Here is a 27264-nt window from a genome sequence, read left to right as displayed (position 1 = left end):
TCATTTAAAAATTGCAAAATAAATTATCAAAATTACCAAAAAAAATGAAATATACTATATTAAAACTGAATTATGATGACATAACGAATTCAAATCGCCCTATATTAAATCATCTATCTCCTAAATATTTCTTCTTGTTACAAAACGTATTGATCATTGAAGACCCGTAGCTCAATCCTCATTAATTCCTTAGACCATTTCACGTGGAAATCGTGCACACAATTTCTTGTGATGGTCCTAACTCTTTGGGGCCATATTTCCAATTGAATAACAAGGAATGGGGAGTGGGTCACAACACTGATGCTCCCTCATGTAAATATTATAAAAGGGTCATGTTCATTTGGCCATTCCTGTCTTCATCAGAGAGGAATACGCATACCAGGTTGTTTCTTCAATCCCACCCCCGCACATTTCTGCAGGTGTTCTATGTGTGAGAAATTTGACACATGTTAAAGGAAGACGTACCGTGTAGGAGTTGGCGACGGCCAAGAAGCCTACAACTTTTGACGAAAAGTTGCGTACGCCGACTTAACTTCAGAAACTGATATGCGTACACGATTATTCCTTTGAAAATAATGCTCCCAAAATTTCTCGTGGATGGTATGAGATGCCTATAAATAGCAACGGTTAAGGTCCCTAAGCACACACACCTCATAAGAAATATACACCATCTAAAGAGAGCGTGCAGTGCTTAGAAGGCTTCAACCGAGAAGAAAAGCAGAGAAATCAAAATTTTCAATGGCCGGAGGTAACACTCGATTTAAGCTTCCGCATATTATATATCATGTTTGTATACACGTAAAACATGATTTTGAGAAAAATTCTAACAATTGGTATCAGAGCCGTGATACCTCTGCCTTGAAAATATTTGTTTTTCATATCAAAACTTTAAGAAATTTTTTGAAAGTTTTACGTAAAACTTGAAGTGTGGATATGAATTTTAAGAAAGTCTACGTACCTGAAAATTTCTTCATGTTGCATTTTTGAAATTCTCGGAAGGAAAAGTTTCTGAAAATTATGAGAGCAAATTCTCGGTCACAAAATTTGCATGAAGAAGATGGAGTAATAATGCATTCTGTAATGATGTGAAATGCGAATTATTCACAGACAAAGCATTAAAATCGAATCAGAGACACAACATTAAAATCGAAGAAGACATGGGTCTGAGTCAATTGTTCAATTAGTCAATTGCTCAAAATTTCAAAATTCTCGTACGAAAATTATTAATTAAAAAAAAATAATTATATATAAATATTTAATTAATATGTGGGACCCATGCTAATTATTTAGTTTTTATTATTATAATTTTTATAATAATAATAATAAAACTAAATAAAAATTAATGTGTTATTAAGTTATATGTATAATTTGGTATACATATAGCATTTGGTTAAATAATTTGTACACATTAAAATAATTTTAAGTTCAATACAAGTTTAGAAATTATTTTTGCATATTATATAAAATGTCAAATATTATGGATAAGTGTTTGATGTGTACATGCAAATTTAATATTATGTTTGCATTTATTCTTGAAATTTAAAATGCAAATTGTATTAAAATATATATATGGTAAATCAATATTCACATTATGTTCATATTAAATTATATTGAGTTGTTTATAATTTAAAATGAACATATCAAGTGAGATGTGAATATAATATTTAAATTAAAATATTTCAGATATTCACAAATGAACAAATAACCTCACTTTATCACTACTCTGATTGAAGAGAAAAACTGATGGGGAACGTAATTGTTCATATTAAGTAAAAATGTGAATATAAAGTTATTTAATATGAAAAATTTTGGCTTATAAAGATTCACATAAATGTGGATAATTAAGTTGAATAATAATTATAAAGTGACGTAAGAAAACATGATCTAAGGGAGTTCTTCATAGACCGGTTTAAACTGCCTTGACTAGCCACTGGTCTCCCTGATGAACATTGCTCTGTCTAGGAGTTGGGTATTTAAAGGGCCTTAACACTACCTATCTTTCCTGGGAGCACTCTTGGAAAGTGTTGATTGCGAAATAATTATTATATAAAGCATTAAGTGAAGCCAAAATTTTGTCCGGTGAACCGTATAATTTTAAATAATTGAGGAATAGCCACAACATCCTTAATTATGAAAAAATTATGCATTAAGTGGGTTTTGATCACATAATGGACATCAATTGTAATTAATTATATAAAAATAATAAAATTTACCCCACAGGGATTTTTATTATATTTATATAACTAATTAGGTTAAAATATCAAATTATATTTTTCTTAATTTACCCACAGGAGTTAATGAAAATGTATTTTGATAGTTTTATCATAAAGTTACAGAAAAATCTTATTGAATTAAAATTGTAGCCCACAGGCAAATTTTATGTCACTAGATTTTTAAAAAACATGATTTACATTGGTAAAACATGATATTGTCTCAAAATTTTAAGCATATGATATTTTGTGCAGTTATGCAACCTGCGACTTTTTCTGATATGAAATGTGACATTCCCGATCGAAAGGGCGATAATTATAAAATTTGGAAAGAAAGAATTCTTCTTCAATTAGGGTGGATGGATATTGATTATGCTATACGGAAAGACGAACCATCTGCTATTACTGAAAACAACATTCCGGATGATGTTGATCTTTATGAAAAATGGGAGCGATCTAATCGACTATGTGTAATGTTTTCATAAAAACCAAAATCTCTGCTGGTATGCGTGGTTCTGTCGATCAGCATAATAATGTCAAAGAATTACTGTAGGCTATTGATGAACAGTTTCAGTCTTCAGATAAGGCTCTTGCAAGCACCCTAATTATGGAATTCTCTTCATTAAGGCTCACCAGTGTGAGAGGTGTGCGAGAGCACATAATGAAAATGCAGGATATAGCGGCTCGGCTAAAGACACTTGAAGTGGAAATGTCTGAAACTTTTCTTGTGCACTACATTTTATGCACTCTTCCACAACAATATGGACCTTTCAAAATTTCTTATAACACACATAAGGATAAATGGTCAATTAATGAATTAATGACCATGTGTGTTTAAGAGGAAGGAAGATTGTTAATGGAAACGAGTGAAAATGTTTTTATGACTACACAAGGAAAGTATAAGAAGCAAGCCAAAGTCAAGGGAAAAGAGAAAGGAATAATTCCACTCCAACCTGACATCAAAAAAGAATCCAAGTGTTTCTTCTGTAAAAAGACGTGACACATTAAGAAGGATTGCAATAAATTTAAGGACTGGCTTGAAAAGAAAGGTATTCCTACTTCATTTGTCTGTTATGAATCTAATATGGTTAATATGATTTATAACACATGGTGGATTGATTCTGGTTCTACAATCCATGTTACAAATACCTTGAAGGGTATGCAAAACCTAAGGAACCAATAGAAAATGAGCGAAACATCTATTCAGGAAACAAGATATCTTCGCATGTGGAGGCTATTGGGACTTGCTGCCTAGTGTTGAATAGTGGTTATAATTTAAAATTAGAAAAGACTTTTTATGTTCCTAGTTTTTCTAGGAATTTAATTTCAGTTTCAAAACTTGTACCTCTTGGTTATTCATTTCAGTTTTTGAATAAATCAATAAATTTGTTTTATAAATCAAATCTTATTGGAAATGGTACAATGATTTATGGTCTTTTCTCTATTTCTTTACAAAATAATAACACCACTATGCATGTTCAGGGAGGTATTAAAAGATGTGTTATAAATGAAGATTCCTCTATATTGTGGCACAGGAGATTGGGACACATCTCCATAGAGAGAATTAAAAGATTAGTAAATGATGGAGTACTTAGTACTTTAGATTTTACTGATTTTGAGACTTGTGTAGACTGCATTAAGGGAAAGCAGACCAATAAGTCTAAAAAGGGTGCCAAGAGGAGTACAGAAATATTAGAAATCATACATTCAGATATTTGTTGTCCAGATATGGACATGCAAAGTCCGAAATACTTCATCTCTTTCATTGATGATTACTCACGATACATGTATATCTACATGCTTCATAACAAAAACGAAGCACTAAAAGTCTTTAAGGTTTTTAAGGCTGAAGTGGAGAAGCAATGTGGAAAACATATTAAGATCGTGAGAACTGATAGAGGTGGAGAATATTGTGGTAGATACACTGAGAATGGACAAGCACCTGGTCCGTTTGCGAAGTTTCTCCAAGAACACGGGATTGTTGCCCAATATACTATGCCTGGTTCTCCGGACCAAAATGGTGTAGCTGAGAGGAGAAACCGAACATTATTGGACATGGTGAGGAGCATGTTTAGTAGCTCTAAACTTCCTAAATCTTTGTGGATTGAAGCTCTTAAGACAGCTGTGTATATATTAAACCGAGTTCCAACTAAGACTGTCCCAAAGACGCCATTTGAGTTATTTAAAGGTTGGAAACCGAGTTTGTAACATATACGCGTTTGGGGTTGTCCTTCTGAAATAAGAGTTTATAACCCACATGAAAAGAAACTGGACCCAAGAACTATAAGTGGATATTTCATTGGGTATGCCGAAAAATCCAAATGGTACAGATTCTATTGTCCATCTCACAACACTAGAATTGTGGAATCAAGAAATGCAAAATTTCTTGAAAATGATTTGATTAGTGGGAGTGATCATTCAAATGACATAATTCTTGAGAATGATCACATTAATGAACAACCCTCTTATTCAAATGACAGATTGGTCGTTATTCACACCCCTCAAAACCAAATGGGTGTTAGACAACCAGTTACTGAAGTTCCACAAATTGCTGATGAAAATCCAGTGGATCAAGTTGTTAATGAAGAACAACAAGAAATTGTCGATCAACCAAACAACCTAAGGAGATCTACTAGAATAAGAAGATCAGCAATATCTAGTGATTATGTTGTGTATTTACAAGAATCGGACTTTAACATCGGAGCCGCAAATGATCCTGAAACGTTTTCACAAGCCATGAGTTGTAATTAGTCAAAACTATGGTTTAATGCTATGAAAGAAGAGATGAATTTTATGGCAGTTAATGGAATCTGGAATCTTGTTCAGTTGCCTGATGGTGTAAGAGCCATTGGATGTAAATGGGTCTTCAAAACAAAGAAAGACTCATTAGGCAACATTGAAAGGTATAAAGCAAGACTCGTTGTTAAAGGATTCACTCAGCAGGAAGGAATCGACTACAAGGAGACTTTTTCTCCTGTATCTAAGAAAGATTCTCTTCGTATCATTCTAGCATTAGTTGCACATTTTAACTTAGATTTACAACAAATGGATGTGAAAACAGCTTTTCTCAATGGAGAACTAGAGGAAGAGGTTTATATGAAACAACCTGAAGGATTCTTCTCTAGTAATGGTGAGCAATTGGTTTGTAAGCTTAAGAAATCTATATATGGATTGAAACAAGCCTCCCGCCAATGGTATTTAAAATTTCATGATGTTATCTCTTCATTCGGATTCGTTGAGAACCCCATGGATCAATGTATATACCAGAAGGTCAGTGGGAGCAATATTTGTTTCCTTATTCTATATGTGGATGATATATTACTTGCAACCAATGATGAGGGTCTGTTATATGAGGTGAAACAATTCCTCTCTAAAAACTTTGATATGAAGGATATGGGCGATGCATCTTATGTCATTGGCATTAAGATACATAGAGACAGAATTCGAGGTATTATAGGTCTGTCTCAAGAAACCTATATAAACAAAGTTTTAGAGAGATATTGGATGAAAGATTGTTCACCAAGTATAGCTCCCGTTGTGAAAGGAGATAAATTCAATTTAAGCCAATGCCCAAAGAATGATCTAGAGCGGGAACAAATGAAAAACATTCCTTATGCTTCTGCTGTCGGAAGCTTGATGTATGCTCAGGTTTGCACTAGACCTAACATTGCATTTATTGTTGGGATGTTGGGTAGATATCAGAGTAATCCAGGTTTAGACCATTGGAAAGCTGCAAAGAAAGTCATGAGGTACCTTCAAGGGACCAAAGATTATATGCTTATGTTCAGAAGAACTGAGAATTTGGAAGTAATTGGCTACTCTGATTCAGACTACGCTGGCTGCATTGATTCAAGAAAATCCACTTCAGGATATATTTTCATGCTAGCTGGTGGAGCTGTATCTTGGAGAAGTGCAAAACAGACATTGACTGCTACTTCCACTATGGAAGCTGAGTTCGTAGCTTGTTTTGAGGCAACCTCACATGGTGTATGGTTGAAGAGTTTCATTTCAGGGCTTAGAATTATGGATTCTATATCTAGGCCATTAAGAATATATTGTGACAATTCTGCTGCTGTTTTTATGGCTAAAAATAACAAAAGTGGTAGTCGAAGCAAGCACATCGACATTAAGTATTTAGCCATAAGAGAACGTGTTAAAAATAAGAAGTTACTTATCGAGCACATTAGCACTGAATTGATGATTGCGGATCCTTTGACTAAGGACATGCCACCATTGAAATTTAAGGATCATACAGAAAGAATGGGACTTGGTTCCTTTATGTAATTTTGTTGTAAGAACAAATTAATGAAACTATGATGTGATATTTTCTCATATTTGTTGTGCGCATATTCATTAATTCGAGAAATATCAATAAAGTTGGACCTCGAATAAACATTGGGTTTATTCATTAAGTTATACAGTTTTGAGAGACATAATGCATTGTAATACATGGAAGATAATATTCGTTTTTACGATAACCTATCGCCATGATTCATGTATTTTGTTTTCTCCTATGGTAAATGAGATATATGTGTCAAGTGGGAGAATGTAAGAAATTTGACACATGTTAAAGGAAGACGTACCGTGTAGGAGTTGGCGACGGCCAAAAAGCCTACAACTTTTGACGAAAAGTTGCGTACGCCGACTTAACTTCAGAAACTGAGATGCGTACACGATTATTCCTTTGAAAATAATGCTCCCAAAATTTCTCGTTGATGGTATGAGATGCCTATAAATAGCAACGATTAAGGTCCCTAAGCACACACACCTCATAAGAAATATACACCATCTAAAGAGAGCGTGCAGTGCTTAGAAGGCTTCAACCGAGAAGAAAAGCAGAGAAATCAAAATTTTCAATGGCCGGAGGTAACACTCGATTTAAGCTTCCGCATATTATATATCATGTTTGTATACACGTAAAACATGATTTTGAGAAAAATTCTAACACTATGTTCTCTTTCACTTGCATGTGCTTTCCACGTGAATCGCCATACCGCTCAATCAAATTTGTCACTTCCTTCCAGTTAACTTGATCATCCAAATTTCGTCTTGATATTTATAATCGATCCATTTTTGAAAATAACTCGAAATGACAATGAGTAGTTTTACGTTATATCAGATTATCATGTGTTTATTGTCTCAATCTTGCATTGCAAATTTTTTAACATGAAATATCGCATAATTTATAGCACGCATATATATATTGTGTGTATTACGGATTACGCGTATACGTACATGAACACTTATATGGCTTGGAAAGATCAAGCATGGCTCATTAATCCTATAAGTTTTATGGTTTTAGTTCTTGCGCGATGTATATAGGAATTTTTTTGTTTTAAAATAGTTATTATTCCTTTTTAGCTATTATTGTGATACATATTGTCCCACATTATAAAAATCAAATATTTAAAATGAATTTATAATGGGCTACAATCGACTTTTATAGCAACCTGACTCAATCATTTTCGTAAAGCGATGACGAATACGAAGTAGTTGCTATAGGAGTCCATTGTGCAATTACGCATGCACGGGCCCGGTCTCGGGCGTGACAATTATTATACATTTATACAATAATAGTATGATAAATAAATATGCATACCATATACATATGTTATATTTTTAAACAAGAGAGATTGTAACAACAAAGTTAAATTAGCAAGTCCTATTCTATTTCCTAAAACCCACATTTTTCTTTTACTAATGTAAAAAGTTATTGAATCTATTTTATACTTAGCTAATGAAGGCTAATAATCTGTTAATCCCTTTGTGCATGGTTTAAATGTCATAAAATAAAATTTTCGCTAATAATAATTTCTGCGTGCGACAAATTAGTTATATAACTAAGAGCTTGTCCGACTATGAGACTATATCAATAACGTATTGGAATGTCAGAAGAAAATTCAAAATTGTTCACACCTCTTACACCTAAATACTACAGATGCCTGTAAATTGGTATCATGATATATTTTGAATTTTAATTTTGTAATTTATCATAATTTTGTTTTCATCTAGCAACTTGATTTTTTTTTTTTTGTTTATAAGAAAATTATTCCGATATGTAATTCGTCACTATACAATACATTAAAATAAATAGAGATAGAATGAAAAGAGTGGAACGAGAGATCGCTTTTTCTTTTTTTAATGGGAGACCACTATTAAATTTTTTTATGTATGGAAAATTATAAATTTTGCCTTGGACTTTTTTCATTTTTTGTTATATTATCGATTAATTTAAAGTTTTAATCCATTAAACAATTTTCTCAATTTTAATGCAGACATTGCACTAGAAAAAATATTGATGCAGTACCAGAAAATGCTGACATGACTTAAGCACATCATCAAATAAAAGACCAAAAACAAAAACACAAACTAACTTGACCAAAACACAAAATAGACAAACTTAGATAAATATTTTAGCTATTTTATATCCCTAATTTTTTCATTATTGCTAGAGTAACGCCACACTTTTTTAACAAGTTATCAATTATTATGTATTATAAATTATTGGTTATATTTATATTCTCAAAAATTATTCTTAATGTAGAAGTTGGACAAATATATATTTTTGACTATTATGTGCAAATCAGGTAGTTTCGCTCAATATTTTTTTTTTAAATAATTTTGACAACAATTTTTTTTCTTTCCATTTTATCGTATAAAAGTTCAGATCAACATTATATATATTTTATTTATCAGAGATATTATTTAATTTTTTGGTAATCTAATTCCCGAACCGTGATCACGCCCCGTTAGGCCGTCTCGACGTCACTTCTGATCAATTATGGTGTATACATACCAAAGAGTAAATGAAACAAACATACCAAATATATTGATCTGCTTGAACAATATGTTACCGTAGTTATTATTATTAGCCATTCTTTCCAAATTCGTAATGTGGACAAAGTGTTCACTCCATATCGTAAGACAGGAAACAATGTCCATAAAGCTAAGGCTTCATGTCTGGAGTTGTCCTCCCACCCTTTGTTAACTTCAATCTTTGTACTTTTATTAGCATATTAAAGGCTTGATTTTTGTGATCTGCTCAAGAAATTAAGAAGATGGAATCCTCAGAGCAGAAAGTTTGACGCAGAAAGAAGGCCTGCAGTGGAGAGAAAAATAATTGGCCATTTTTGGATTTTAGTTGGAGCTTGAAATCTCTTGGAAGCCACATGCAGACCAATGCTTAACTAGACAAGAAAGTCATTTGTGTAAAGCTCATGGATCCTTAATTTACAGCTTCGCTTTTGTAAACATATCTCGAAAGAATCTGATTTAAGTAGAAAAGTTGGGTTTTGGTATAAATATCATGATTCTTTAGGGCTCCTTTTAGATTTTGTTGCTTTTTTAAAAAAAGAGAAATGATTGTTTTCGGTCAAAATAATTTAAAATTCTCTGCACCTATAAATAGATTCCGTACTGATCATATAATTGAATATATATGTTTCAGATTATTGGTTCGAGATAATTATAATTAGAATTGTATTTGTAACTTGAATGATTTTTATTTTTGATTGTCAATCAATTTATAATCTTAGTCAACTGCTTAAATTGCCGTACAACATGACAGATGTATTCAATTACACTTCAACACTCTAATTAAAAAATTACTAAAATTGAAAAAATACAAATTAGTGGACTTGAATTGATCGATAACATAACTAAAAATGAAAATCATACAAGTTACATGACCTAAAATATAGTTTCCTTGATATATAGTTTCCTTGATATAACTTTCATATAAATGAAATATATATGATGATGAAATGATTAATGAGAGAACCGTAGAATAAATTCGAAGAGTAGCTTAATTAATCATTTTTGTATGATGAAAATAGATATCGAATAAATTGTTAACATGCCATTACAAATTTTACAATAACTGTGTGATATCACCATTATTGGAAAGCGATCGATATGGTAATTAGTAATGTTTTGCACTTATTTTTAGATTTTGAGGTTAAAAACCAACAGGTGAATATATAGTAGTAATGAAACAAATATTTTTCGAAGATTTATGTATATTATTAATTGGCAATGGATTTTGAACATATGCAATCAATAATTTCAGTTAAATTTAAAAAGACAAAATTATAAATGGGAAAATAAATTTTTTGGTCAATTATCTTGTCTCATTTTGTGTTTGGTCAATTAAATACTCAAATTTTGATTTTAGTATACTAATTTTTAATATTAATTAGTCTATTTTGGTTCAATCGTTGTTGCGCTATACACGACATCAATTTTCAATATAATGCCAACAAGTAATGGTTCTATATCAGTATTTTCTAGTGCCACGTCCTAAGGCAAAATAGGACTAAAAGCAAAATAAAAGTCAGTGTACTAAAATTAAACTTTGAATAATTAGTAGATAGAACAAAAAAGAGACATGTTAGTAGACCAAAACAATTTATTTTCTCCAAAATAAACATAAAAAATCATGAATTAGTAAAAGAAAATAAATTACGAATGACATCAGCCACTTCCCGAAATTAAAGCACATGGATAATGGACATATGGTCAGCAAGTACATGCGAAATGGACAGAAATTCGGACCTAGCTCTATTGAAAAAACCAAAAGTCTTATAATAATAATGATGATAATAATAATAATAATGGATAACTTTTGGTCCCGTAATTTTGTTAGATTTTCATTATTATGTTATCAAATTTAAATTTTAGTTTTTTATTTTTGATAATTTTAGTCATTTTTAATTGAGAATGCTGACATAACAATATATACATCATCGCCACAGTAGCACTACATTAGACCAATCCAGAGCCAAGTCTAAAAAAGATTAAAATTATCAAAATCGCATTGAGACAAATATAGATGACAAAAAAAATCCCAATAAATAATAATAATCATCATCATCATGGACTAAATTAAAAATTATTCTAGTGGATTATAATGTAAAATGTATCATTTTTACCTACAAAACAAGATTACGTTACGAGGTGGATATGATAAATTTAAATTTAAATTTAAGTAGTTAATTAATATATAGTTAGTACAATGAAAGCCAAAGAGATTTATCCATGTACCATGCAATTAATTATGAAGAACTATGAGACATATATATATATATATATATATAGCTCGTAAGATGAAATCAATGGTGAAGGTGAGATAATAAATGCACTCAATATGTTTCGATATAATTTTTCGTGTAAAAGAGGATTTGACAAACTTGCGAGCTTGGGTTTTCTTGGTTTCTTCCAGCAGCAGCCGAAGAGGCAAAGACTTTTGGCAACAACCCTAATTTAGAATATTACATTCTTTGACTCGTACAACATTAATGCTAATTATCCGGGGCTCGGACAATGTTAAATAAAGTCCATCGGTTGACAAATATTATATATGTATATATTTTTCATAAATCAGGGAATTGAAGTACAACGTCGGTAACAATGTATTTCTTCATTGTCTTTTGCCGTTGATGTCGCCGATGCACTGACATAAAATAGTCTACAAATTCGATTATTCTAACAAATGAAGAAATTAATAAATTTATCAAGAACGATTTTGATTATTTCGAGAAGATTTTATGCACAATTAAAAAGGAGTTAATGAGATTATATGATTGCGGAGGAAAATACTTCCAAGTTTCCAGTGGAATTAATGTGGAGCAAATCACTTCAAGTCCACATGATGGACCGAGTGCTCTCTTTACATGAAAAGATAAATAGGAAAAAAAGAAAAGAAATTATACAAAATTAATTAACTCGTAACTCAACATGAAATAATTGAGAGAAAAAATCGAATCGACCGGGTGTTGACACAGACTATCGTTCATCGTTCACAGTTCACGTTCCCGTTCCCAATCGTTAAACGTTAGCCGAAAAACCCACTTGGCCAGTGACTTTCTTCTAGGATTCCTGCTTGAACTGTAAGAAAAGCCTTTGCTGTTTTTACTTGAAGAAATGGTGTTAACGAATGATTTTATACGTCGGATTGCCAGGTCTAGTGTCTCCTCTGACATGTTGGCGAAACAAATCCGAAACCAACCCGGTTCGTCGCAATGACACGAAGAACCGGGCGAGATATTCAACCCCACTTCGAAAACAATTTTCTTCCATAGATCCATTTCTGCTTCAAAGGTTTTGGAGCTTAAAAGATGCCTCAGGTCCACCCAGCAGAATAATCCGGCATTACTCTTCAAACACAAAATCCCGGAGGTTTTCAGGCCATTAACAAGCATTGCATGCCTGTTTTTAAGCCTTTTATGATTCTCGACAGTGTAAGTTTTGGTAAACTTCTTGTCTGAAAGCATGGCGGTCAGAAGATACTGAGTCTGCGAGGAAACCAGCCCAAAACTCGACATTTTGGTGGCTGCCGCCACAACGAGCTGGTCATTGGAGTAGATGGCCCCGACGCGGAACCCCGGAAGGCCAAGATCTTTGGAGAGACTGTATACGATGTGAACCCGGTTCCAAACTTCTGTGTTGACGTAATTCCAGTCCACCAAAACCTCCATGATGCTGACAAAACTCGGCGAGTTAAAAACGGTCCCAGAATAAATCTCGTCGCTGATAAGATGGATTCCTTTCGCATCAATGAAGTTAACCAGGAGGTTAAGCTCGTGGCGGGTCAGGGTTATCCCCAAAGGATTCGAGGGATTAGTCACTAATACTCCCTTAACTTTTAGATTACGTTTCTCGGCTAGTTGATACGCCTTTTCTAGTGCTGGTGCAGTGATTTTAAAGCCATTAGAGCTGGTGCAGTGAATCGGTACAATTTCAACTCCCGTTCGCCACTTGAGGTCTCTATCGAAACTGCATTAAATAACTTTAATCAGACTAAATTCGATGTACACTTAGATTTAACTCATTAAACCGAGACTTCCATTAATTTTCTACGTACCCTGGATAATATGGAGCGGGGAGAAGAAAAGCCTCGCCTAGCTCTGCGAGGCAAAAAATGAGAGTTTCATTGGCGGACGTGGCGCCTGCGGTTAGTACAAGCTTGTTCGGCTCGAAGCTGACTTTGTTTCCTCTGAGTTCTGCCATAAATTGCACCATTGCCTGAAAAAATAATAATTAAAAACAATTATACACAGAGTTTTATAATTAAGTATATATGATATATAATTAAATTTATATTTATCTTGTGCTACGATATTGCATGCTTACATTCTTGAAAGCAGGAAGGCCATGATAATCTTGAAAGAGAGCAAGCTCCCTGAAAGCGGATTCTCCATTTCTCTTGAACCCTGCTGCGTCCGGGTTTTCAGCCAGCCATGATTCCAGTAATTGGAAAGAGAGCTACAGAAACGTGAACAAAAACTTGTTAGAATCAACATGGTATATCAAGAAAAACAGTACCAAAATCAAAAGAAAATCTTGGTACAAGAACAAAATCCAAATCGATCCCAGTTTAAAAAAAACATAAACATAGTACTTGATTCTCTGCAAGACCCATCTGTATGATTCCATTGGGATTTTTGACCTCATCGTATGGATTCTTCTCGTACTCCTGCCATCCCAGAAAGTAGGAGGAATCTTGGCCATGGGAATTACACGTGGCTTTGCTCGAGAGAGTCATTTTTTGTTTTCTCAACAAAGTGATCTTGAATATGCCCTAAATTTACAAGTATGATACTGGAAAATCTTCAAAAAAATTAAAATTTTCCACCAAGTAATTAAAAGTTTTATATAGAAAGAGAGATGTTAGAAGTGTTATTTTGTGGTATGTTGCTATGTGGGCTTATATAGTTGTTGGGGCAGTAAAGGAGTGAACACGTCATGTGTCACCAACATGTTTTTGATCGAAGAGTTATTATGTAAATATAGCCCACAGGGTTTACTTTACTCTTACTTCATTAAATTGCATTTCTAGTAGCACGTGATTCGTTGTGCATCATTTGGTGTAAGTTTATTTTACCTTCTAACTTCCCAGATTTTACCCACGTCTCGAATTCGAGGTCTTGTCTTATTTTGGAACAATAGAAACCACTGGACCAAGAAATCTGTGATTGAGTGATTCATTGCATGTTTTGGTACGATGGTGTATGTATAAGTTTAGTTTTTAGAGACTTGATTTAAAATGTTTTCAATGTAGGGATGAAAATATATATATAGGCAATAAAAATTTTTTTATATCAATCCAATTTTATGACATCTTTGTTTCAGCGGAACAAACCAGCAATACTCAAATATGTCAGCATTAATATCGATATCATGTCGGCATCCGATGTTCTATAATATTAACTATTGTAAACTATATAATTTTGTGGCGTGAAATTTTGAAAATAAAATTGAGGTGCTGATTATATTTAATTTGCCATGTTCACGATTAATTTTACCAAATGTTGAAATGGAGAAAGCTCGACCGACAATGAGTCCGCCGAGAAAAATACATAATGGAAAAAGTGGGACAAAGCCCATCTAAAATGGGAATTGGACCTGAAACAGTTGTTTGGTCCATAGCATCCCCAACTAGGGTGGCCCATTTTTTCTTTTATGTCGGCCATTTACATTCTTTCTCCCTCTCCTTTCAATTTCTCTGTTTTTTTTTTTTTAAATCCTAGCATATAATTAATTTGGTTTTACGATGCTAACAACCCAACAACCTTTTCACTACAAGTCAACCATTCCTAATACTTAACATGTTGTGCCTAAAATGATGGGTCATCTTACGATATTTTTGATAAAAATATTAATTTAGAATCAAATGTTTGTCGATTCAAAAAAAAGTTTAGTACCTGATAATATTGCAACTTTAAACTTTAAACTATATAAAATTTTAAGTGTTATGTTTTAATTGTTCTCTTAATAGGAGTAATTATTAGTCCCAACAAATGACATTGAATTTGATAATAATTGTTAGATAAATCTTTTGCCCCTAGGCCAACAATTACAATCGATGATAATTGTACCACTTTAATATTTAAATTATACAACAGCTCAAAGATCAATGTTTTATTTTTATCCTGACAAGAGTATATTATGAAAGAGTATATTATGACATCCCAAGAGTTACTAGCTAAAGTATGAAGTCGAAAGATATTAGTCACAGCGTGTTTTTTTAGCAGATAAAATAACTTTTTCAATAATTTTATGCAAGCTTTGATTTTTTATTTTATTTTTAAAAACACCATATATCTTTAGCCATTTGAATAATCTGTGTAAGAAAATATGACACATATTAAACGAGGCGTAGCGTGTAGGAATTGGCGACGGCCAAGAAGCCTATCATTTTTTACGAACAACACATAGCAGCTTCAAATTTTAGAAAATTGAGACGTGCACGCACCTCTTCCTTTGACAATTAAGCTCCCACAATAAACTCGTTGATGATATGAGATGCCTATAAATAGCAGCGATTGAAGTTCCTAAACATACAATCTCATACAGAATAATACATCGTCTATAGAGAGATTGGATAAGTGTTTAGAAGGCTTCAACCGAAAGAAAATCAGAGAAATCAAAATGTTCAATGGCGGGAGGTAACACTCGATTTAACCTTCCGCATATTGTTTTTTCATGTTCATGTATACGTAAAAAAAAATGATTTTAAGAAAAATCTCTAAGACTCTGCTCTCAGAAGGGAATTCAACAGGCCTTTCAAAGTCCCGTACTGGGGAGCGGCTAGAAGGCCCCTACCGACCATTTTTTTGAAGTAATCACAAGATTCAACTAAGCATCCTTGCTCGACGAGCACATTAATCGAAGTGACAAAGGTGTCAACTCCAGGGCTGAATCCATTTGTATCTATTTCATTCATAAATTTTATATCTTGTTCAGTCTCCCCAAGCTTGCATGCCAGTCGGATTATGATACCATAAATGGGCGGGTCAGGCAATACGTCAATCTTTCGCATCTCCTCCAAAAGCTCACGGCACTCCTCCAACTCTCACTTTTTTTCATGAGCTGACATGAAATGCGTATAAGTTGTCTGATTTGGTTCACGCCCTTTCTGTATCATAGCATCTAAAAGTTCATACCCTTAATCGTTCTTTCCCTCCTTATCAAAGTTGTGTACGTAATAATATCAGCTTCACACCCAACCTTTTCCATATCCATGTGTATATGAAGTTGCAGTGGGCTTGCAATTGTTATAAACTACTATATCAGGCTCATGAGAACCTGCTTCTCTCATTTTCACCAGCACGAATTTTTGCTTCCACTAGCTTTCCTTCTTTACACCAACCGTACGACAGAGATGTGAAGTGCTTGATAGTTGGCTTGAATCTAATCTTCATATCCTCGAACAGCAAAGCAGCTTCCTTTACACTGCTATTCTTGCACAAGGCATCCAACAAGCACCCAAAAACAAACTCATCAGGTTCATGTCCATACTTGGGCATCTCGTCCAGGACTTCAATTGCCTTTTTCACCATTCTTGCCGAAGCAAATCTCCTCATCAGAACAAGAAAAACATCTGGAGACAAAAGCTAAGGATTTTCTTTCCTCATCTCCTCAATTAGAGCCCAAATTGCCTCACTTTCCCTAAAACCTTAATCATTGATTTGTACACGTCGTGGCTGTGTCTATAACCTGGCTGCTTGCACGCCCACTCAAAGAATCTCTATCCTAGATTTCCAGCATCACCACAGCGGTTAAGAACCCTTTCAGTCAACCCAGCCCTGACCACTATACCAGATTCTTGCAAAGGAAGGTTCAATTTTGGGACTCTAGAGTTAAATTTCCGTAATCTTCTGTATATCTTTTCAACTTCAGCAGAATATTCATCATAGAGTGGAAAAAATGAAAAGATGCCAAATTTAACAAAATTAATTTTAGACTACAAATTATAAAATGGCAGTTCCATTTTTCTAATCGCTTCAATAATTCTGATATAAAATTTTAAAGAAAAATAATAAATCTTGATAAGCGGTCCACATTTGAGGTATAAAATATTTAAAATCGAACAATATAATTATTTGCTTTCCTTTTAACAAGAAATAAGAAGACTGATGTTATTTGAGAATTCATATATTTCCTTGATAGTAATATGTACCCAACAAGACAATTCAATCAAAATGAAATGTCAAGTGCCCGCAAATCATTTGCACTCCACAACATTGTATTATTGTTTCATTTAAGTTTCGCATATTTAGAACAATAATCAAAACATTTTGAGATTCTGGAGGATCGACTTCAATAGGGAGAAACATGACCATTATGAATTCTCATATTTGGAATCTAGATTTCAGTCGTCAATTAAATCACCCAATTAATTAGTTGAAACCATTACATACTGTGGAATAGATTATTCTATGTTACACTTGAAATATGTCTTCATATATGATATAGTCAAATTTTAGCTCTTAGATCATCAACATATATGACCCACTTTCATAAAAATATGAGAGACTCAGATGATCTAATGATATTGAAATATGAATAGAAACATCTAATATACACTGACCCGACTGATTTATAAAACTCATAACTTTGCAATATAGACTTTAGTAGCAGATGCTACGTATCTATCTTGATCATTGTTATATACACAAAAATAGTTAATTCAAATTTTCTATAACATAAGTTTAAACCTATGAGAAACGTGAATATTACAATCAATCATCGTTTAGAACATGGAGTCTTCGTTGTGATCTGAATAGATAGCTTTTACAAGTTAAAGTGGTCGCTCCTGTTCATTTGAAATTTTAGAAACACGAGATTTTTTTTAATGGTCGGTCAAATAAAAAAAATTTAGTGTAACAATTTAATACTAATCTATCACTCTCATTAAAATGGAGACGTGAATAATAACTACTTCAACTACTTCTGTTCTGTTGTCTTACCAATTTTGTTTCATCGGTCTCTCCCCATAAATATCACTATTTTTGAATAAAACAAAACATAATAAATTGATGATTACAAAACATAATAAATTATAAATTCAAACAATAATTATAAATAAAAATTACTCTAATATGATATATGCTTTTGAAAAATCAAATAGATTAAAGTGATGCGATGACTTATAATCTATTAGAATATATGATATAAATTTTTTAAATTTGAGACGAGATCTCAAATTCAAGGTACGATTATAATAAATTATTTTGTAGCTAAAAAACAAATAAATAAAAGTAGCATGAAGAATTAAATATTTGTTTAAATGTAGTTTTTTTTTTGACGAATTGTTTAAATGTAGTTATTGCTGAAATTAGTTAATAACTAGTCCCACCAAGGGAGTCACGTGGTAGCATATTAATTATGGTATCTTCTTGGCTGTCATAGATCTTTGTTCTTATTTTGACCAAATTAATGGTTTACAAAGTATGTACTGCTCGAACATGGTAATTTTTTGGTTTTTTAGGTATCCACCATTTGGTTTTGAAGAAGGTTCACACACACACACACACACACACACACATATATATATATATATATATATATATAACTTGATGCATTAATTGGACTTTTAAAGCCAACTTGATGTTTAATTTCCCTAAATCTACAAAACCCCACAAATTAATGATTTCTCTAAATGTCTAGGGACATCCTATTTTTGTGAACATTAAGTGACGTTCATGCTTCTTTATTCCTGGCCCAGTTTTGTCCTTTTCTTGCTTTCATCCCGTTTGTTAGTAAAATTATTTCTCAAAGAGCAGTTCGTAGATGTTTACTCAATATGTATATAAAGATAGCGACTGTGAATTTTATTTTTATTTTTAAAAAAAAATAATGTATAACCATATTAACATAATTAACGATATTTTAAGTTCTATGTTTTTTTTTTAAATCAGAGATAAAACCCAACACTTAGGGACAAATATGCTCTACTATAATTTAGTTTGTGCCAAATATATTATTTAAAATTGAGACAAGATTTTAGTGTGAATATCGGTAGAGTTGACTCGTCTCGCAGATAAAGATTCGTGAGACCGTCTCACAAGAAACTTACTCTTCAATTTAAATGTTTTTGAATTATGTTGGTAGGTACAGAAGGGAAAACAAGAGAAAAACTCTATATAAATGCAATCATATATGTACAACTTAACGAATTTGAAAACTTTTATGTTTCTTATTTATAGTTTTCAAGAAACGCAGCAATTCGCGATGCAAGTTTTGGAGGCAGTGAACCTAATTTGTCAGTCTCAATATATAATACTTAAAATTGCATTCTTTATTAAATTCCACATTACAAAAAGAATTTAATTCAGATGACTTTAATCAAACGGTCAAAATCACACTTATTTTATAATGTCCACATTCATATGATGTAGCCGATTTTGATGGCCCATCATTCCTTCTAATCACGATCCAATAATTTTGATCACGCTTGACTACTGATTAGTGATAATGATAATACAAACACCTTACACACCAAATATATTATGAGTTGTTACACTCTATTGTTTTTTTTTTATGGAAAAAAATTTAATTGTTGAATTTTTTTAAAAAAAATTTGAACGATTAATTATCAGCTATTTTAATAAAATAAACAAATATTCATATATAAATATTCATTACATTCAACAAAATATTTCAAACATCCAAACACATTATTCTCCATCCAAAATCTTTCCAAAAAACTTCTCTCTACTATTTTCATCATCTCAATTTTATTTTAATATTGATTTCTAAAATCCTTTTTTATTCCGAAATAGATGAAAATAACCGATTTTTTAGAAATTTCGTGAATTATCCAAAAATGCAAAAAAAAAATGCTTCATCCCAAAATTCACAAATTCTACCAAATTATCCACGTAACTCATGTAGACCAAATTATTCACATAATTCATATCCACCAAATTATCTCTATAGTCCATATACACAAAATTATCCATATAATTCATATCAACTAAATTATTCATCTAATTCACATGCAACTGGTATGTATTTTGCATCTCCGACGGCAAATGACAATGTTGCAAGCTACTACACTGACAATCGTCCCGCATGTGTACCGACCAAAAGTGCAAGTGTCATATCTAACGATAGCATTTATAATGCATATCGTAGTGGCCGCAGTGATGAGAATATGGAAAATATCACGAGGAAAATAATGATATCGCATTTAATCTCGAGCATGTGTGGAAAACCATAAAAGACTATCCATTGTTTACTCCACAGTCCGTCGATCACCTTGTTGGCACGAAGAAGGAAAGGACCTCAGAGTTGGGAGCAAGCAACGTTTCATCCAACTAAGATGCGAGTCTACATGTAAACCTAAAGGAATAAAAACTCGTCCAGTGGGTCAGAAGGCAACAGAAAGAAAGGGAAAAGGCAAAACGAAATCGGACACAGAGTGTATGACAGTAAACTCGGACAGTATGTTTGCAAAGTTTACTGAGTATACAAGCATGAAAAGCTGAAGTTAAAATGAAACAAAAACAACTCGAAGTAAAGGAGATGAAAGCAAAAAGCTGTCATAACCAAAGTTCAACTAAAGGAATACACAATCCTTTCGAAGGACACTTCGCAAATGACAGATGAGCAATTTATCATCCATGAACGTCTATGTCAATAGATTAGGAAGAGATAAAATATTTGATTTTCAATTATTGTAATGTTCAATTATTGTAATTTTCAATTAATGTAATACAACTGTTTCAAAGTAGTCGTTGTAATATAGTCGTTTCAAATATGAGTGTTGTAAAGTAGTTGTTGTTATATAACCTTTGAGAAGAAAAAAAATATATAGACACCTTGTGCCCTACCATTATTCATTCTAAGAACGTACCATTTAGAAAACACGTAGATTTGAATTTGTTTCCATCAAAATATCTCAATATTCCAGTAGCTCAACTTTAGCTCAATAAGTGAAAATGAAGTCCAAGTTGAAGTTGATGACGAAGATTGTTATCCGGGGAAAGAGTTAATGTCTTTGATACTTCAACAAAGCCGAAAATTAGTTGAAGCATATCAAAGTAATAACATGCTGCGGCGAAGAAGAAGGTTCATATAAAGAAATCGTGAAACCAGGCATGCGAAACTCTTCAATGATTATTTCTCCTCAAACCAGGTATATCCAAATCAAATATTTGAAAGACAATTTCACATGCAAAGAGAGTTATTATTTCACATAGTTAATGGATTTGAGAGTCATTGTATTTGTAGCGCATGCGAATACAGTTATTATTTTGCATAGTTAATGCACTTGTCACCATTAAAAAAATGCACGGCTTCAATTCGTCAATTGGCTTATGGAGTCCCGACCGATCATCTTTACGAGTACCTACGTATAGGTGAATCAACTGTCATCAAGTGTCTTTTCAAATTCTGCGGATATGTGGTTGAACTATTTAGTTATTGATATTTGAGAAGGCCGAATGCTGATGATGTTCAACATCTTCTTCAAATGCATGATGAGAGGCACGACTTCCCTGGAATGTTGGACGGTATTTATTGCCTGCACTTGGAATAGAAAAATTGCCAAGTTGTTTTGAAATGTCAATTGACAATAGGCCATGTGTCACCAACAATCGTGGATATGACGTACATTTTTTGGTGTCTTTGGTTCACGCAATGATATTAACATGTTGTATGAATCTCTCATATCCATTAATGTCTTGCAAGGAAATGCCCCAGAGATTAATTTCACGGTCAACAAGACTCAATACACGAAGGAGTATTATCTAACATATGAAATATATCCGGAATGAGCTACTTTGGTGAAGGATTTTCCTTGCTCGAAGGATCTCAAGAGGAAGTTGTTCAAGGAAAGACAAAAGGGTGCAAAAAAAAATTGTTGAAAGAGCATTTGGGTTGCTCTAAGTTTGATAGGCAATTGTCATATGTACAGCTCGTTATTGGTACATAAAAAATATATATTGTGTTAGCATGCATTATTTTGCACAACATGATTGTTAAAGATGAAGGGTCACGTGACAAATTAATACAACGATGAAGATGACGAACCCGCACAACCCGTCCAGGGCTCAGACTGAGGATTTCATTATTATCTCCGGACAAATTCCGAAATACGTGACATTCATGTGCTTCACCAACTTCGTACAGACTTAGTTGGAACATATTTCGTAACAATACAAGAACAATCCTAAAATTAACATTTTACAACTTCTCTTAATTTTTATCTTATATGTTTTTTTTAAATTTTATACAAGTGTGATTTATTTTTATATTTTTTTTCTATTTCAAATTTACAATAAAATTTTAATTTTAAATAAATGATACTCATAAAATAAAATAAAATAATTTTATGTAATAAATATACTAAAAAATATTATTATTAAATAATAATCATTTCAATTATGTAAATAAATTTGAAATTGTATTTATTTAATGTAAAATAAGAATAATGATAAATAAGAGGACAACATTAAATAAAATTGAGAATATATATGTTATATTATAATGTGTATATAGCATGTAAACCTCGAGATTTTAGATGAAACTGGTAGATATTAGTAACGTGAACAAATACAAATGTCCAAATATATTTTCAAGGATTTTACCATACTCTTCCCCGGTTTTTTTTTTTTTTTATTTATTTATTGAGAAGACTCTTACCAAGTCGAACTTGAGAGTGCATCTGATATTGGCAGCGTGGCATTTTCTCACACGCACTGCTATCAGCAAATTTTACACACTCTTTTTGATCTCAAAGGTATCTGTTTTTGCTTCTCCTCTGTCTATAATTTATAGGCCATGTCTCATGCTCCTTAAGCTTCGCTTTTCTTTCATACAAAGTGACTTGCAATGAACTCATTCTCGTTCTCTTGTGGTCGGTTCTTGATATAAACTTCATAGCTTTTTCATGAGAGATGGATTTTGGGGTTGTAAGCCACAAGCCACCCGCTTCTAATACTCCTTGTGGGGGTTCGAATGAGCCCGGAAGTGATAAGGGTCACGGATCTGTGAATTTTAAGCACCAAAGATCCGGGCTTTCTGACGATAACTGGAGGCTTACCAGAATGCCGAAGCCTGGTGAAATTGATTTCAGCTCCAAGAACTGTACAAGTGAAAGTTTTGCGGCTCTTGGAAGATTTAATCCGTGGGGATTAGGGGTTGAAGGACAGCAAATGCTTTCATTTTCTCGCAATGGTGGGATGAATAGCGATGATGCGAGTAGGAGCATTGCGTTTTCATTTTTTCCGGATGAGCCCCATAGTAGAACAGGAGGTAAGTTTTGTTCTGAAAAGAAGTTCTCTTTCTGTTAATTTGAAGTTGATTTTTTTTTTAAAATCTGTTTCTGCCCCCACTTTTCTTAAGATGGTGATTAGTTTGTGGGAAAGTGAAGAACTGAATTATACTTTTTAATTGTGACGTTTATTTTACATAAACATAAAGGGGGGTGGTGCAGTAATCTGTCGGTTCTGTTGAGTCGGATGCTTTGTGAAGGGTTTTTATTTTCAAGTCTAATTTCGATCTTTTCCTGTATTACTCGATAATACTTTGGAATCTTGTCAATAATAACGTAGATTTTAAATGTAATTGGCCCCAAACAGTGGGCATCTCATGTCATAACAAACAGAATAAAGTTGGTGAGTAGTTTTGCTTTGGTGCACCATTCATTCTTTCAGGTATTTGATGCACTGTTTGTTCAATATATGAGCACGCGCATACACAAACTTATGCCTAAATTTCTTGTTTTGGTTCTTGGTTGATCAGGTGGTTTAAATGAAAACATGGGTGCGACTTTTGCTAGGCTGAAAGGGCCATTTACTCCTTCTCAATGGATGGAACTTGAACATCAGGCTTTGATCTTTAAACATATTGTGGCAAATGTTCCAGTTCCATCATATTTACTTGTGCCCATCAAGAAATCCGTATACTCAAATGGAAGTCATGCCTCTAATTTCTGTAAGCTTCAGATTAAACTGATAATGAACTGCTTTATTTCTGCGCCTCTTTTTTCGCTTCTGAGTTGTTGTCTTATTCTGTAAGTGGCAGTAAGTTTTTATGATGTTTTGTTAATGACCAATATCACGTTATCCCCGCTGCTATTTAAGGAATTAATTTATTAAAGTCATGAGTTGAACAACTGTATAGCACCCAATATACCTTTGCTTGTTTTGAGGTTTTTGGCTGTTTATCTCCTTTTTTGTGCCTGCAGTGGGGTGGGGTCCTTTCCATCTTGGTTTTTCCGGAAGCAATGATCCGGAGCCTGGGAGGTGTAGGAGAACAGATGGAAAGAAGTGGCGATGCTCTAGAGATGCTGTACCTGATCAGAAATATTGTGAAAAGGCACATTAACAGGGGTCGCCACCGTTCAAGAAAGCCTGTGGAAGGCCACACTGGCCATGCTGTCTCTGGATCCACTGCTTCAAATGTGGCACTGATTGCCTCTTCCTCATCAGCGTCGGTGATATCCAGCAGCAGCGCATCCAACAGCTTTGGTGTCAGTCCACACCAAGTCAGTTCCTTGCAGCCCAATCTTACCATTGCTTCTGCTGACAATTGTGATAACCGGTACATGGTGTAGTAGACACAGTTCCCTTGATCTTTAGAGAAATATCACAAGAATATGCTTTTACGTTGTTTCTTTTTTCATATCTTTAATGTAGGCTGAATTTGTTTTACTAGATACTTTCTCGTGTCGTTTTTCTTGACCAAAATGATGGAATTCTCTGCAGAACACAAGGGCTTCAAGGCTCATCTGTAATACCTTCTACTATCGATCTGAAGTCTAAAGATACGCCATTCTCCATTGCAAAACAATTCATTCCACTTGAAAAATCACCTTACTTGGAGTTTGGATGGGTCACCTCCGATTCCCTTGTCAATCCCGCGGAAAGGATATCCTACATGACTACTATAAACACTGATTCTTTCTTAAAATACACCGACAAAGAAACAATCAATCAACCTTCAGCCCAACATTTTATTGATAATTGCCCACAGAATCAGTCAAATAGTGGCACAGACTCCTGGCCCGAGGAACTGAACTCAGATTGGACCCAGCTTTCGATGTCCATACCAGTTGCTCCAGACTTTTCATCCTCCTCTAGTTCTCCCATACAGAAGAAATCAACGATCTCAACTATTGCGCTGTCGCAGGAGCTTAAGCCTATCAATATGAGCCTTGGTGTGAGTCACAATTTTGGTGAGCAAATGCAAAAGCAATCATGGGGTATTAGTTCAATGGGTGGACCCTTAGGCGAGGTTTTGACAAGCACGACATCCTATGCAGAAACGGGCCCAAACATGGATTCCTCTCCCACTGGTGTCCTGCAAGAATCTACTTTCATCATGCGTTCTAACAGCAGTTCAGGAAGCAGCCCACGAAGCGCCGACAAGAAAGCAATCCCAGCTCCTCTCGGGCACGAACGAGAAATGGTAAAACAAGAGCAGAACACCTGGCCAGGTTAGGCGGCTGATGATTCACAAATCACAAAGTAACTGATTGGAATTTTATGTTTATTTCGAATCGATTCGTATTTTCATGTCTTGCAACTGGTTTTGTAGTAGTGACGGACCTTGTTCATTTCAGCCTCGTACTCATATTTTATTCGCATTAATCAATGTATTGTTTTCATTTCAAGTGTGAAATGTGTTTCTTGCAGCAAATGATTGCTGCATGAGCTAGCTAGCCAGCAGCAAAATCTTGCAGTGACAGGAACTTCATTAAATTGTTATTTGCCGACACTACGCATTAAAAATTTTACTCGCAAAAATTTCTTGAATTATCGAGTCTCGTACTGTTTTGGTGTTTATGAGATCATATTCGAACTGTTTTATTTAGGATCGATTTAGTTTTAAACTGTTGGGTTATTTTGATTCGGCTTGGATAATTGTTTAAATAAGTAATTAAAATATATTTCAAATAATAATATTATCTTTTCGGTTATTTTTTTTAATAAAACCAAACCTTTAAATTTAGAATTATTAAAGAAATATAATCAACTAAAAATTAACAAAAATATGCCCAATTAAATAAATATCATTTTATAAAATGTATCATCTAAATAAATTTATTAATATAATTAAAATTTGATTTGTTCCATCACTTTTAATGACATATATAATCCAAAAATAAAACGATATAAACTTCAGTTTTAATATTTGTATCCATTGTTTAAAAAAAAAACATTTGTATCCATGATAATAATAAAAAAAATTGTTTTCAATTTGGTTCAGTTATTATTTTTTATTTGGATTTTCGGTGTTTGCGATTTAAATAAACCGAAGTTTGAATACATGGTAAGTGGGGTTACTGATTATAGAATTTATACTATATAATAATGCATGAATATGTTAGAACAAGTACCTTGGTCATTTTAATGGATACAAAAAAATATCAATTCTTTTATTCAATAAAAATTATTATGACAATCTATTTTAGTAAATTCTAAAAATAATTATAAATATTTGTTAATTATAATCAATAACTTATTTTTTTAAAATAATTACATTAAATATCTGTGCACGCAAATTATCGCATGTGGATTGCTAATATATAAGAAATTGTATGTATTAGATATATGTAATTATTTTTGTCATAACGACAATAAATAAATTAATGGAGAGAGTGAATATGAGGGTTTTAAAAAAAGGAGGATTAGTTACCAAAGATTCTCTCGTTCATTTGTCAAATAAAAGTTTTTACTAAATTGTTGATATTAATTCACAATTTGCAAATATAATAAGACTGCCCTCCAAATAGCTTGTCAAAGGAAATAAAATAATCGAGTTGACTCGCGAACCTTTTGAGTTTGTTAAAAAATATTTGATTAATATTTAAAATTATCGAATTTAAGTCAAACTCAACTAAATTTGAATTTTTTTTGAACTGAATTCAAACACATATTATTTTATTCAAAAGTTTCACGAGCCACCCGTGAAATTTAATATTATATTAATATAATACAGTTTTATATTAAACAAATATATCTCAAACCTTTCAAGTATTTATTATCAAATAATTTCAAATAACTCGTGAATATGTTTGAATATTTGAAGCCAAAATCGAGCAAAAAATTAAAACAATTAGATATTTGAATCAAATTCGAACCTTAAAATTTTCTTCATATTCGATTATTTGCCTACTATTTTTTTATTATATATTTCTCCATCTATTTTATCTTCAAATTTATCATAATTATTGAGACGTTAGTGACCGTATTTTCATTTTGGGACAGGTCCTATCAATTTTTATTTTCTCCTTCACAATTATTAAAATCAAGCTGTTGCA

General features: G+C 32.9%; 1 protein-coding gene and 2 pseudogenes across 1 annotated transcript; 1 reads left to right on the top strand and 2 right to left on the bottom strand.

The window, feature by feature from the left end:
• Positions 1 to 12007: 12007 nt before the first annotated feature.
• LOC142555541 (1-aminocyclopropane-1-carboxylate synthase 3-like) lies at positions 12008 to 13752 on the bottom strand. Its single transcript, XM_075666855.1, has 4 exons — positions 13609 to 13752; positions 13341 to 13472; positions 13072 to 13232; positions 12008 to 12983 (listed from the first exon to the last, which is right to left on the bottom strand). The coding sequence occupies exons 1-4, from the start codon at positions 13750 to 13752 to the stop codon at positions 12008 to 12010; spliced, it is 1413 nt and encodes a 470-aa protein (XP_075522970.1).
• A 1983-nt stretch (positions 13753 to 15735) lies between these two features.
• Positions 15736 to 17332, bottom strand: LOC142554753 (putative pentatricopeptide repeat-containing protein At5g65820; annotated as a pseudogene).
• Positions 17333 to 22623: 5291 nt separating this feature from the next.
• LOC142507475 (growth-regulating factor 1-like) lies at positions 22624 to 25729 on the top strand (annotated as a pseudogene).
• Positions 25730 to 27264: the final 1535 nt, after the last annotated feature.

The sequence above is a fragment of the Primulina tabacum genome, chromosome 1, assembly GCF_025594145.1.
Source record: "Primulina tabacum isolate GXHZ01 chromosome 1, ASM2559414v2, whole genome shotgun sequence".
In the NCBI taxonomy this organism is placed as follows: Eukaryota; Viridiplantae; Streptophyta; class Magnoliopsida; order Lamiales; family Gesneriaceae; genus Primulina; species Primulina tabacum.
The sequence above is the reverse complement of the archived record's forward strand: the minus strand, read 5'-3'. Positions and strand labels throughout refer to the sequence as shown.